The 13,226-nt window shown below is 52.7% G+C and overlaps 1 protein-coding gene and 2 pseudogenes across 7 annotated transcripts in view; 2 read left to right on the top strand and 1 right to left on the bottom strand.

Annotated features, from left to right (window-relative positions):
- The window catches only part of GTPBP1 (GTP binding protein 1), a 31,664-nt gene that overhangs the window by 16,193 nt on the left and 2,245 nt on the right, over nt 1-13,226 (top strand). For 2 of the 7 annotated variants that reach the window (XM_005567270.5, XM_015457190.4), the window contains 8 exons: nt 502-625; nt 3,059-3,173; nt 4,758-4,902; nt 5,010-5,192; nt 6,285-6,420; nt 7,055-7,233; nt 8,543-8,743; nt 9,691-12,597. In XM_005567270.5, the coding sequence (XP_005567327.1) occupies nt 502-625; nt 3,059-3,173; nt 4,758-4,902; nt 5,010-5,192; nt 6,285-6,420; nt 7,055-7,233; nt 8,543-8,743; nt 9,691-9,783 (1,176 nt within the window). In that variant the 3' untranslated portion in view covers nt 9,784-12,597. Of the gene's footprint in view, nt 1-501; nt 626-3,058; nt 3,174-4,757; nt 4,903-5,009; nt 5,193-6,284; nt 6,421-7,054; nt 7,234-8,542; nt 8,744-9,690; nt 12,598-13,226 lie in introns of those variants that run through there. The other 5 variants (XR_012418729.1, XR_012418727.1, XM_074003750.1 and 2 more) reach the window with 3 other exon arrangements.
- Nucleotides 1,468-2,414, bottom strand: LOC102132998 (thioredoxin-dependent peroxide reductase, mitochondrial pseudogene; annotated as a pseudogene).
- LOC141407803 (uncharacterized) lies at nt 11,960-12,597 on the top strand (annotated as a pseudogene).

Below are 13,226 nucleotides of genomic sequence, written 5' to 3'. Positions count from 1 at the left end.
GGCTAATTTTGTATTTTAGTAGAGACAGGGTTTCTCTCATGTTGTTCAGGCTGGTCGTGAACTCCCGACCTCAGGTGATACGCCTGCCTTGACCTCCCAAAGTGCTAGGGTTATAGGAGTAATCCTCTGTGCCTGGCCTTAATTTTTGTATTTTTTTGTAGAGACGGGGTCTTACCAGGTTGTCCAGCCTGGTCTCAAACTCCTGACCTCAAGTGATCTGCCTGCCTTGGCCTCCTAAAGTGCTAGGTTTACAGGCGTGAGCCACCGCTCCTGGCCTGGATTCACTTTGATGGCTCAAGACAGTTGTTTCCCTTACTGGGTTTATCTTTTTTATTGTTTGCAAGTCTCCTCCGATTTTGACACCCCACATCGTTGAGTCAGGGGTTAAAGTGATTTTTGCCCAGCCCAGCTTTCATCCACATCTGCCTTTGAGCCCCTGTGTCCACCCAGCAGCAATCTCTTTCTCTCTCGTCCTGATAATTCCTTTCTGTGTTGGGGCAGGTGGGCAGCAATGCCGGCATTGTGGGGATGACCAAAGAACACCTGGGCTTGGCACTGGCACTCAATGTACCTGTCTTTGTGGTAGTCACCAAGATTGACATGTGTCCTGCCAACATCCTGCAAGGTAAGTGAAGCCTCCAGCTAGCAGCAGCCGCTCTGATTAGTGCTGTCAGCTATGTGCCTCCAGGTGGTCTGCTACCACGGCTTTAGCCCAGAAACTTCTTTTCTTTTTTATTTTTATTTATTTTTTTTATTTTACAATATGTTTATTTTTTTATGTGCTCTACATTGAACACTTCAGCAAAGAAAATAATTATAATAATTTCAAAATGCAATCCCTGGATCCAATAAATATTCTTTATAATCATGACACTAATCAATATCTAGAAATATATGTAGACAAAGTTAACTAATGAATAAAATAAATAAAATGACTACGTAAACTACAAATTTCAGGCATGAGGGATCATGTATGATCAGTTAAGTCACTCTGCCACTTTTTAAAATAATACGATTCACATTTGCTCCAATCACATAAACGTTCATTTCAGGAGTTACATTTGACTGCTGATAACAACTGAAAGCTGTGATCTTTGTTAGCTTAAAAGAAAATTCAGTTTAATACAAACACATTCAAGATGAAAACTTTAGGACCCTTGATCAGAAGCTTTCAATGTGTGTTGCTCTACTTTGTTGTAGGCAAGATTCAAGTAAGGCTAAGACAGAAGAGTGTTTCCATTGAAGACATGATCTAAGAATTGCCTTCTACAGAGGTGAATTATGTTCTGTAGAAACTAGCTAGCTAGCCACCAAGACGTTACCAATAAAGGATTCCTTGTACTAGCAACTAACCATGCTTAAAAGGCCCTACCCAGTATTACAAAAATAAAACATTTAGAGTAATATTTATAAATACAAACACAATTGGTTCCTTGCCTTCTACAGATAGTCATCTATAAAATGATAAAAGGTTTCAACTGTGGTTCTTCTCTGGGGTGAGAAGGTGCAGATACATATGGGTGATCTACCGATTTACCTTCTGAAAGTACTCTTTGGAAGCAGCTGGATTTGGCTTGATGGCAGGAGAATCCGGTGTCCAGTTTGCTGGGCAGACTTCTCCATGGGTTTCTACATACTGGAACGCCTTCACCAAGCAGAGGGTCTCTTCCACGCTTCGGCCCACTGGGAGATCATTGATGCTCAAGTGCTTGATGACTCCATTGGGGTCAGTTATGAAGAGACCTCTTAGTGCAAGACCAGGACCTTCTAACAGCACACCGTAGTCTCAGGAAGTTTGCTTAGATCTGACAAGAGTGGGATGTGCATGTGGCCCAAACCACCATTCTTTCTTGGTGTATTTATCCAGGCAACTAAAGTGGGAATCCACTGAGACCACAACAACTTCACAGTTCACATCGTGAAATTCCTTAGCTTTGTCACTAAAAGCAACAATTTCTGTAGGAAACATGAAGGTGAAATCCAAAGGATAGAAGAAGAGCACCAAATATTTCCCCTTAAAGTCATCAAGGCTTAGGTCTTTGAACTCTCTATTGACAATGGCTGTACCCTTAAATAGGGTGCATGCTGGGCGACAGCAGGTGCATGTTATGAGGAGCTGGTGCTAAAGAATTTTGCTTGACCAGAACCGGACCATAATATGTTTGTCAAGCTCATTCTTCCCAGAAGCATCAGGGCTGCAGTGGCAGAAATGCCCCAAGGAATGGCACTCACATGTCGGAGCAGCCTTCCCACAGCAGCTGCCATCTTCAGTGCATGCAGGCGAAACTTGCTTTGTCTTGTACTTAGATCTTGGCCTGAATTTCCATCAGCCCAGAATCTTCTGCTACTTCCTCCCCTATAGTTCTCGGTCTGAGCACAGCCTAGAATTATCCTCTTCCTTGTTCCTTCTGGTTCCAAATGCAGAAATTTTGAGCTCCTGAATCTGGCATCTCTTTTCAGGTGACCTCAGGCAGAAGGAGTTGGGCTCTACCAGCTAAGCTGGATATATATGGGGAAGTTTGGACAGAGGGTCTGATTACCTTTTACCACCAAAGCTTTGACACAGGGTTGCAGGACTAGGCCTTTGTGCCTTTTTCCCTCACTGCTAAAGATTGTAGAAAAGTATCCTTTTGGGAGGCCTCATAATAAGGTCTCTGTAGACTTCTAAATGTCTAAGAGATCCTTTTTGTTGGATGAGATTTTTTTTTCCAGGAAATAGTGCATTCTGAGAACTGAAGTGTGAACTGAATTGTTTTTCTTGGGGACCCTCAAGTCACATGCTTACAGGAGGCAGGTCGTCCAGACATAAGAGAAATCTGCCAGGTTTCAGACGCAGAACCCTAGAAAAGAGGCCCCATCTATGCTTTTCTTACTCTAGCAGCACCCAAAGTTTTGATCCTCGTTTTTGCTTCTCCAGGCATTGTGGCATTTAATACTGGTCCATCTATCTGTGTCTGTCTCCTGCTTGCATCAGTAATGGGTGGACCCATCTTGCTCTGGAAGCCTGGCCAAAGAGAAGGTTGTGTCCCCCTAATTCTGTTCCATTTCACCCTTTAAGAAACCCTGAAGCTGTTACAGCGCCTGCTGAAGTCACCAGGCTGCCGGAAGATCCCCGTGCTGGTGCAGAGCAAGGATGATGTGATTGTCACAGCCTCCAACTTCAGCTCCGAAAGGTAACGGGTAGGGAGCGCACACTTCAGACAGGCACCCTTGCAGGCAGGACCACAGTGAGTGATGGGCCTGGAGTGGCTGTCAGCTTGGGCATGAGGTCTCGTGAAAACACCACATCAACACCTGTTCCTATTCAGAGATCGGAAGAAATAGATGCTTCCGATCTTAGCCCAGGGTCTCCCAAGCCAGCATTGTTGCCCAGGGGCAATATCATGTAACCCAGATTGTGAGGTGCTGGCATTCCTGAGGTTGGCATCCCGGCTGAGACTTCAGTGTCCTTATCTGTGAAATGGGAATAACATTCCCTTCCCTGTAGGGCTCCTGTGAATGTTGGAAATGAATCATTAGAGCACTTAATGCCCTGCCTGGCTGATGGATGGTAAATATGCAGCCATTTTTGTAACTCAGTTTTTTATACTGTTGTTCCTCAAAAGCTCACTAATCATAGATAAGTTTTGGCATTTACTCATTAATGTGTTCTTTCATTCCATAAATATTTACTGGATGTTTGTTCTGCCAGACTCTTCATCTAGACGTTGAGGATTCAGAGTTGAATTGAACACAATCCTTGTCCTCAAGGGGTTCAGCTCCTTGGTTAGAGATGCTGTCTCGATAATGGTGAACTCTACCAATTTTGCCTCTTCGCCCAGAGCTTGGTCTATAGTGCCAGGCCCAGAGCAGCCTGGCTTTTTGCCTGTGCCTCTACCCTGATGTGGTCTTCAGTACCATCAGTTGGCCAGCAGAGGGGGCACGTTTCAGACAGCCCCATTTGAGCGTATTGATACTGTCCAGTGCCTATTCTGTGCAGACACTATTCTAGGAGCTGTGGGGAATGTATAATTCCTGATCTCAAGGATTTTAATTCATTCACCCTGAGTAGGAGCGATAGAGACCATTTACAGGACTCCGATGAAAAATCAGAGGCAGTCATGTGTAACAGAGAAAAAGCTCTCCAGGAACTCAGAGGAGTCGAGTGTCCACCCAGGAAGGCTTTCACGGAAGAAGTGGTATTTGAGATGAGCTCTGAAGGGTGAGAGGGCCTGGTAGTTGCGTAAAAGGGAAAGAATTCAGGAAGGAAGGTCAGAGTGAGCAAATCCACAAGGGCAGAAAAGTGCCAAGGTTTTAGGAGAAGGGAAAGTTCCCTGGTGTGGCTGGAATATAGGAATTTGCGAGAAGTGAATCTGCAGAGATGGCTACAAGCCCAAGCAAAGGGCTGTGTGTGTTGGGAGAGGGATTTGGAGTGTCTTCTCTGCAGCGGAAAGGCGGTTAAGGATTTTAAGCAAGCATGCGTGTGCTTGAGGAAGAAGCAGTCATGAGGTTCTAAACTAGGGCAGTGGTGGAGGACAGAGAGGAGAGGACAGGTGTCAGAGACAGAACTGAGTGAGAGAAGAAGGCCTCAGAGCAGGGCTAGCCAGGAACTTGCTAGGTAGGGCAGAGAGGTCAAGCCCTCGGAAGAGGGAGAGGTGGAGTCATGAATAGCAGCATCTGCTCCTCGAGCCCTGTTGCTGCCCCTGCCCTGTGTCAGAGCAGAGCTAGCCTCCTAAGCGCCTCTCTCCTTTCTTCCTTCCTCTCCTCCCTCTGCTTAGGATGTGCCCGATATTCCAGATCTCCAATGTTACAGGCGAGAACCTAGATCTGCTGAAGATGTTCCTCAACCTCCTCTCCCCCCGCACCAGCTACAGGGAGGAGGAGCCTGCTGAGTTTCAGATTGATGACACCTACTCCGTCCCGGTGAGTGGCTCTGGGCGGGTGGCTGGGTAGGCATTTCCTACAGTGGCATCAGGGGGTGGGTCTGTGCTGGGGATGCACTTATGAGGCCAGGGTCTTCTCCTTGGCAGGGTGTGGGGACAGTGGTGTCGGGGACAACACTGAGAGGCCTGATCAAGCTGAATGACACACTGCTGCTGGGCCCAGACCCCCTGGGTAACTTCCTGTCCATTGCTGTCAAATCCATCCATCGCAAGCGCATGCCTGTCAAGGAGGTGCGGGGTGGCCAGACAGCATCCTTTGCGCTGAAGAAGGTGAGTAGCGATGATACTGAGCACTCCCCTCAGACTCCATCATGCTAGGCTCTGGGCCAGATGCCTTACTTACCCACTCCAGTCCTCATGGCTACTCTGCAAGATCGGGATTACTGCCCTCATTTTTACAGATGAGGAAACTGAGGCTCATAGCCCAGGGACTTGCTCAAGACCCACAGCTTATAAGTGCTAGAGTGAGGAATGCCTGCCTTGTCTGCTCTGTTCCTCCCTCTGGTGCCTGAGCAGGGTGGCCTGAGCTCAGTGGTGAGGTCAGATAGAAGTATCCTTGCTGTGGCCGGGCGCGGTGGCTCACGCCTGTAATCCCAGCACTTTGGGAGGCCGAGACGGGCGGATCACGAGGTCAGGAGATCAAGACCATCCTGGCTAACACAGTGAAACCCCGTCTCTACTAAAAAAATAACAAAAAACTAGCCGGGCGAGGTGGCGGGTGCCTGTAGTCCCAGCTATTCGGGAGGCTGAGGCGGGAGAATGGCGTAAACCCGGGAGGCGGAGCTTGCAGTGAGCTGAGATCCGGGTCTCAGTCTTGCCTGGGCGACAGAGCAAGACTCCGTCTCAAAAAAAAAAAAAAAAAAAAAAAAAAAGAAGTACCCTTGCTGTGCAAGGATCCTTCTACATAGGGCCATTGGGATCTGTGCCAAATCCTCTTCCCATTCAGCCTTCTATCTCCTGGGGTGGGTTCTAGTTCTGGGGTCACCTACCTTTAGCCACCAACTAAATTAACCAGGAAAAGTAGGACTTTCTTCCCCACAGTGGTCAGGTCATGCTCACCTGTTCCTTCCCCGTGAATGCTTGCCTGCCTTTGCTTCCTCATTCGTCCTTCATGGCCCAGCAGCTGAAGTGCTGATTCCCGCATGAAGCCTTCCTGAACCCCAGTAGTAGTGTTGAGTCTTCCCATGGAGCACTGAGGCTGCTCGTGCTGTCCACCCTAGAAGACCTGTGGTCCAGGTGGTGAGGAAACCAGGCAGAGTTGGGGTGGTCCCTATCCCTAGAAAGACTCTTGGTCCCTGGGACCAGGGGTGAAATCAGAAGGCATCATTGTCCCTGAGGGCTGGGGCTCCCTCTTTCTTTCAGATCAAGCGCTCGTCCATCCGGAAGGGCATGGTGATGGTTTCCCCACGTTTGAATCCCCAAGCCTCCTGGGAGTTTGAGGCCGAGATTCTCGTCCTCCACCACCCCACCACAATTAGCCCGCGCTACCAGGCCATGGGTAGGTGTCTAAGGCCCTGCCAGCCCAGGAGGCCCTCGTGCTAGCTCCCCTCAGAAGGTGCTCCAGCAACCCAGGCCCCCTAGTTCCAGCTGCAGCTGGGCGGTGGGTCTCCTTCCTGTTTAGTGATGCCGTTCCTTCTGTTCCACCCATGAGCCACAGTGTTGATTCCTTCCCACAAACACTGAGGGCTGGGCTTTGAGGCCCAGACCTGTCCTCAGGGACCTCACATGCATTCCTTCAGCAAGGTCTGCTGAATGCTGCTGGGTGCCCAGCGGTGTTGCTAAGGTGCCGGGAACAAAGATGAGGTAGATGGGCAAGGATCCTTCCCCGCAGAAGCCCACAGTCCAGTGAGGAGGCGCATGTGCAGAGTGTACTGTAATCCCAGGAACTCGGACCCTTGTCTGCACAGGGCCTGGGGGTGGGGGATGATGGGTGGGCATTAGCTGGAGGAAAATGTGGGAGATGGTAAGGCAGGATCAGAGCCAAGAGCAGGCTTCACGGGGGTCTGTAGCCCCAGAGATAAGCCCCCACCCCTCCACAGCTTAAGCGTATTTCATGCTTTCACTCACTGCCTCCCTTGTCCTGAAGCCACCAGGTGGCTCCAGCCTATCCTGACCTCTGGCTCCCTTGACAGTGCACTGTGGGAGCATCAGGCAGACAGCCACCATTCTGAGCATGGACAAGGACTGTCTGCGCACTGGGGACAAGGCCACTGTACATTTCCGCTTCATCAAGACCCCTGAGTACCTGCACATAGACCAGCGGCTGGTGTTCCGGGAAGGCCGCACCAAGGCTGTCGGCACCATCACCAAGGTATGGCCAGGGCAGACCTTGCCTGCCTCCAGGAAGCACTCAGGGGCCACCCTGATCACAGGGCAGAGGTTTAGTCATTGCCATGGGAGAGCTGGACCCACTGAGGTATAGCCTTGGTGCCATCTCTCTACTCCCTTAGAGGTATCCCATGGCCTCCTGTCTTGGGCAGTGGTGGTGACCATGGAGAGGAGAAGGTAGGGTTGGGGTATGGTTTTCCATAGAAAACTGGTGACGGAAAGTCTGGGCCCAGCCAGGCTCAGCCTCCAAGGTGTTATCACAGGTTCCTGTGGCCTCGCTGGGGCCATGCCTAAGGTCTCCTCTCAGAGCAGAGGTCTGGTTATAGTGAGTGCAGGGGGTTATGGGCCTCAGTTCTCTTGGGGCTTAAGCTGTTTGTGTGTCCTGGACACTTGCCCACTGCAGACCTTACCCTGGGTCTTGGAGGGGCATTTGGTAGAGGGGTTTGACCCCTGCTCCGTACAAAGGAGGTACTGGCCCCAGCCTATCTGAGATCTTGGAATCAGTCTTTGGCTGACCTTGCCTCTAGAAAAGGCAAGGCATGGTCACCCTGGGGCTACAGATGTCCTCGAAGACCTGCATGCTCCTGGGACTGCTGAGTTTGGCCAAGCCTGCAGCAAACATTGTAATGTCCTCTGGGACTCACTGGGCTTCTTTTGTGCTTTGTATGAGAGAGAACTTGGGCCACAAGGGAAGATTGCAAGTCAGTCAGTTCTGGCTGACAGCTTTCAAGAATTCTGATAGCCAAACTTCAAATGTTTCCAGCTGATGAGACATTGACTTGGTCTCTTTGGGAGGCCTGGAGTTAACACTTGCCCTAGACTTTTGTTATGGGAGCAGCAGCAGGGTCCTGGGGCTGGAGCTGCAGCTCACGCTCTGAGGAGTCTCCACCAGCTTAGCAACGAGAGCCCGGAGCTCCACTTGCCAGGTTCTGTGCAGGCTCTGGGCTCTGGGGCCTGGACTGAGTGGGAGGTGGGAGCAAGGTTCACCGATTTCCCCGTAGGAACAACAGCTGTAGCAGAGAAGAGGATGGAGCCTTTCTGGGCTGGGCAGAGGCAGGAAATGAGGCATGAGCCCAGGGCCATAGCAGTCCTGGGCTACTGAGCGGGGATGAGAATGCCTCTTCATCCCCACTGCCTCCTGTCATGTCCTTCCTGCCATCCGTCTTGCCCTGAACTGGCAAGATCTAGGAATGAGGAGTCCCTGGGAGAAGGGGGCTGGGGGTGGGGGGGTAGCCAAGCCAGTGCCACTGCCCTGCAGCTCCAGCCTCAGCCTCTCTCTATGGCTCCCACAGCTGCTCCAGACCACCAACAACTCCCCGATGAACTCCAAGCCCCAGCAGATTAAAATGCAGTCGACGAAAAAGGGCCCCCTGACGAAACGAGACGAGGGGGGCCCATCTGGCGGGCCAGCAGTAGGAGCACCCCCACCTGGAGATGAAGCTTCCTGTCTAGGGGCTGGGCAGCCAGCTGCGTCCAGCAGTCTCCAGCCTCAGGTGAGCGTGGGCCCCTCGTGGCTTTGGCATGGTGGTGGGGGCTGTGGCTTCTACCCTGATTTGGTGAGGGTGACATGTAGGCAAGCCTCAAGCTTGGCTACAAGGTCTCCTCAACAACTCTGGCACTGAAGTGCTCCTAAGTGTGAGGCATTTGTCTCTAGAAGCTATAAGGCAGTGCTTTCCAAATCAGGGAATACAGCCCACCTGAAACAAGTTTAATTGGCCCTAACTAGCATTTGGTTTTAATGAAATAAAACAGAACAGAAAAATGTCGAAGCTTCCCTTTCGTAGTAAGTCTTGCAAGTATTGCTGGTGTGAGTGTCCAGGTGATATATGTGTGCACTGCAGTCCAGCAGGTTTGAGAGACACTGCCTTAGAGGGTCCTCCTCTGTCCCGTCCCTGACGTGCACACATCCTGAAGGGCAGGTGGCCTTGGGATGTGCCAGTGAGCCTCTTACCCGGCCTCTCCTGCCAGCTGTCTCCTGCAGGCACTCTCCTGGCGTTTTGAAGGCCTGGTGCCCCTTGCACCCCTCTCCCCAGCATCTTTCTCCGTTGTCCCCTCATTGGAAAAGGAGGCTATGCCTGGATCTGTCTGTCCATTCTGTTATCTGTCTCCTATTGGGTCTTTCCTCTGGTTCGTTCGCTTCCTTTCTGTCTCTCCTGCTCTGCTTTGTGCTTCTCTGAACATCCGCTTCTCACACCCTCATCACATGTGTCCTACCCACCCTGTTAGGAAGGCAGGGCAGGCACTGGCTCCATTTTAGAGACAGAGGGGAGGTGTTGCATGCAGAGTGGCCCAGGAAATTCCTGAGCAGGCTGGGGTGAAGACAGACCACGCTGCCTGCTCATGCATCTTCCGTCCCCCTCTCCCTGCTGCTCAGCCCCTCTGCTCTCTGGCCCTGCTCCTGATGGGCCAGTGCTTCTCAAGCTCCTTCTCTCTCTTTCAGCCTAAGCCCAGCAGTGGAGGCCGGCGACGAGGGGGCCAGCGCCACAAGGTGAAGTCCCAGGGGGCCTGTGTGACTCCTGCCAGCGGCTGCTGAACCTTCTCCTGGCCCACCCCACCACCCAAGGGGTCATCATACTCTGGCCACCGCTCCACCAGATGGGCAGAGCAGCTATGACCGCCACCCAGCCCTCCTGCTCAGGCCACAGCCGGAGCCTCCGCATTGCCCCCACCCCCATTTTCCAGGGGGGTTGTAATTTATAAGCTGAGGAAGGCAGCCAGACCTGGAGGACTGACCATCTCCCACTGTCCTCCCCACCTTCTTCCTCACTCTCACATTTTTTGTACATCTGGGCCCTTAGTTTTTATTCTGTTTATTATATGTCTCTGTCTCTCTCTATTGTGTGTGTGTGTGTGGTGCAGGAGTGCCACCCCCAGGGCCATATCAGCCTCTCTTTTCTTCTCCACGGCTGCCTGTCTGCATGTCTGTCTCTTTGAGAATCCTCGGGGCCGTCAGGGGATGTCAGGAGGGGAAGGAGCCGCTCTCCTATCTTGCTGCTCCTCTTGGCACTCAGGGGCCCCTTCCATGGAGACAGACTGGGTGGAGGGGCTTCTGGGATTTGGTGTCTGCTGCTGCCAGAGCAGGAACCCACAGTCTAGGACTTGGGCATTTTAACAGAGAGAAAGTAGTGGCTTCTCCTTTACTCTCTCCTCCTTTTTCCCTTTAAGCCCGCAAACAGGTCATCATGCCAAAAGCTCTCTGGTTATAACCTGGAGACACGTGGAGGGGAGGAGTGATGGGATTGTAGGACTCTCCCCATCCCGGGCCCGGGCTCTGACCCTGACCCTGACCCTGGCCCTGGCCACCGACCCAAAGACAGCTGGTGGGTTTCCCCTTGGAGACAATCCTGTGTTTGCCTGGGCCAGCCCTGGCTGCCCTCAGCTTTTGCTGATCTGCCCGGCCTGGAGCCTCCCCTCACCCCGCTTCTTGTTGGGCCTCAGGCACTGGTTACCAAAAGGGTGTCTGGGTCTGCTCAGGATCATGTTTTCTAGCACCTCCTGTTGGAGGGGTGGAGGGATGTTCCCCTGAGCTAGGCTGAGACTAAAACCCCATCTTCCCCATCACGTCACCTCCGTGGCTGCTACAGGAGCACAGTAGTGAGGCCTGAGCTCCAGGTTTAAAAGACAACTGGAGCATGGGGAGGGCAGGTAGGGGTTAATGAAAAGACACTTCCAGGGTTAGCACAGAGCATTTAGCCCTCTGGAAGAACCCCTGCCTGGGGTGGGACTGTGCAGGCCAGAGAAGGGGGCATGGGCCTGAACCCACCTGGACTGACCTCTGCACTGAAGCTACAGATGTAGGGTAGGCTGGTGGGCGGGGGTGGTTCCTTCTCTAGCCGGGGCAGACACCCAGCTGGCTGGGTCCTTCCTCAGCCTTGCCTCCTCCTGTCCCCCTTTCCTTTCCTCCTGCTTGCGGACTGCTGGTCCCCTCTCCTCCCCTCCTTCCAGCTGTTTCTAGTTACCACCTACCCCGGCCATGGACTGATCAGACCAGCATTCAAAATAAAAGTTTGTTCCAAGTTGACAGTGTGGTGCTCCCTGCCCAGCCCCTCCAGGTGGAGGTGCTGCCACGGGAACGCAGTTGCTCTGCCTGCCCTGGGGCCCCTGGCAACAGCTGGGAGCAGGGTAGTGCTGTGAGGAGCCCAGCTTCCCCGGTCAGGCAGGCGTGGCTTCCGTGTTCAGGCTCCCTCACCAGCTGGTGACACGGGACAAGCTTACCAACCTTCTCTGAACCTCAGTTTTCTCATGTACAAGAGGCAAAGCCATACATCAAGGTTGTGTGGATTCAGAGGATGTGAGGCCCTGGGGTGTGCTGCACACGGGAAGGGCTTGCTCAGTGAGTGGTCTGCACGCCGTTAGCCACCCTGCCACCTCTGTGCCCTGGGCAGGCTCGAAAGGAGAGCTGTGGCTGAGACTGCCAGGGGTCTCGCACGCTCCTGTTGACATTCCCAGCAACTGCCCCTGAGGTCGATGTGTTTTTCTTTTTCTTTTTGTTTGAGACTGAGTCTCGCTCTGTTGCCAGGCTGGAGTGCAGTGGCGTGATCTCTGCTCACTGCAACCTCCACCTCCCAGGTTCAAGCGATTCTGCCTCAGCCGCCTGAGTAGCTGGGACTACAGGCGCACGCCACCACACCCAGCTACCTTTTTGTATTTTAGTAGACACAGGGTTTCACCATGTCAGCCAGGATGGTCTCGATCTCCTGACCTTGTGATCCGCCTGCCTCAGCCTCCCAAAGTTTTGGCATTACAGGTGTGAGCCACTGCACCGGGCCTGTTCCGTTTTTCTAGTTAAGGGAACTGAAGCTCAGAAGTGTCACCAGCAGGTGTACATTCCCGTGCCAGCCTTGCCACCCGGCTTTTCCCAGGCAGGCTCCTGTGTATCCGCTGGCCCCAGCCCAGTCCTCTGTCTCTAGGCTGCTTCCCTCCTGCTGTCTCTCCTGACTCTGGCCCTGCTTACAGGGCCACTACTTGCTGGTGCCTCCATAACAAGCCTCTGGCATTGAGCCCCCGGCATGGGAGGGGCTGTGGGGTCTGGGTTTCCACAAGGCTTAGCCATGGCAGAACCTCATTTTAACTCTTTGCCCCTACAAGCAGCAGTACTTGCCAGAACCATTCTTGGGATTCAGGAGCTCTGGCGACCACCTTGGCCTCTGGCCGTACTCAGGAGGGTGGGGTTGGATTTGTGTAGCTGCCAGGGCCACACCTGCCAGCAGGGGGCTGACTGGATCCATGCTTTACTGTGTTTAACGGGGGTAGCGGGGTCCCTACAGCCCTCCCAGCTAAACATTTGGAACAAAACACCAGCCCTTTTGTAGCAGATGCAGAATAAAATTGTTAATCCAATCACCTCGAATGGCAAGGCCTGACCCTTCTGTGTGTGCAGCAGGTGTTTGTGGCGTCCTTCCCAGGAGTAAGGCCTGTGATTGATGGTGGGATGGGGATGTCCAGACCCCTGACTCCATAGTCAGGACTGTTCTGGCTTATCGGCCACCCTGGCACAGAGAAGGTCACAGGAATGAATATGCCATGCACAGGGGCAGCATAAATTTAGTTGGGTTGGGGGAAGTACTGTGGAGCCAGCAGTGTGAGGGCTGTGCTGTGAGGACCCAGTAGGATTTGAATGTACAGATGGGCAGAGGGCACGTGCCCAGCCCAGGCTCTGGGCTATTGCCACAGTGTGTGGCAACTTTCAGGGGCTTGCTTATTGGTGCTGCACGGGGACGTCTCCTTTGTTGAGATGGTGCCAGAGGCAGAGCAGGTGTTAGGGAAGGGGAGTGAGCACAGGACCAGCTGTCTCCCAAGAGGCTGAGGCATTGGCCAAGGCTTTGGGGGCTGGATTTGTGCCCCACCCAGCTCCTCTCTTGTGGCTATCTCCACAGCCCTCCCTACTGACTGGGTTCCTGACTTTGTTTTCTCAGCCATGATGAGGAGCAGCCCTGGGCCAGGTAACACAGTGTGAGAGGCTCCAGGGTCAGGCTA

This window comes from Macaca fascicularis, chromosome 10 (genome assembly GCF_037993035.2).
Source record: "Macaca fascicularis isolate 582-1 chromosome 10, T2T-MFA8v1.1".
Classification (NCBI taxonomy): Eukaryota; Metazoa; Chordata; class Mammalia; order Primates; family Cercopithecidae; genus Macaca; species Macaca fascicularis.
The sequence above is the reverse complement of the archived record's forward strand: the minus strand, read 5'-3'. Positions and strand labels throughout refer to the sequence as shown.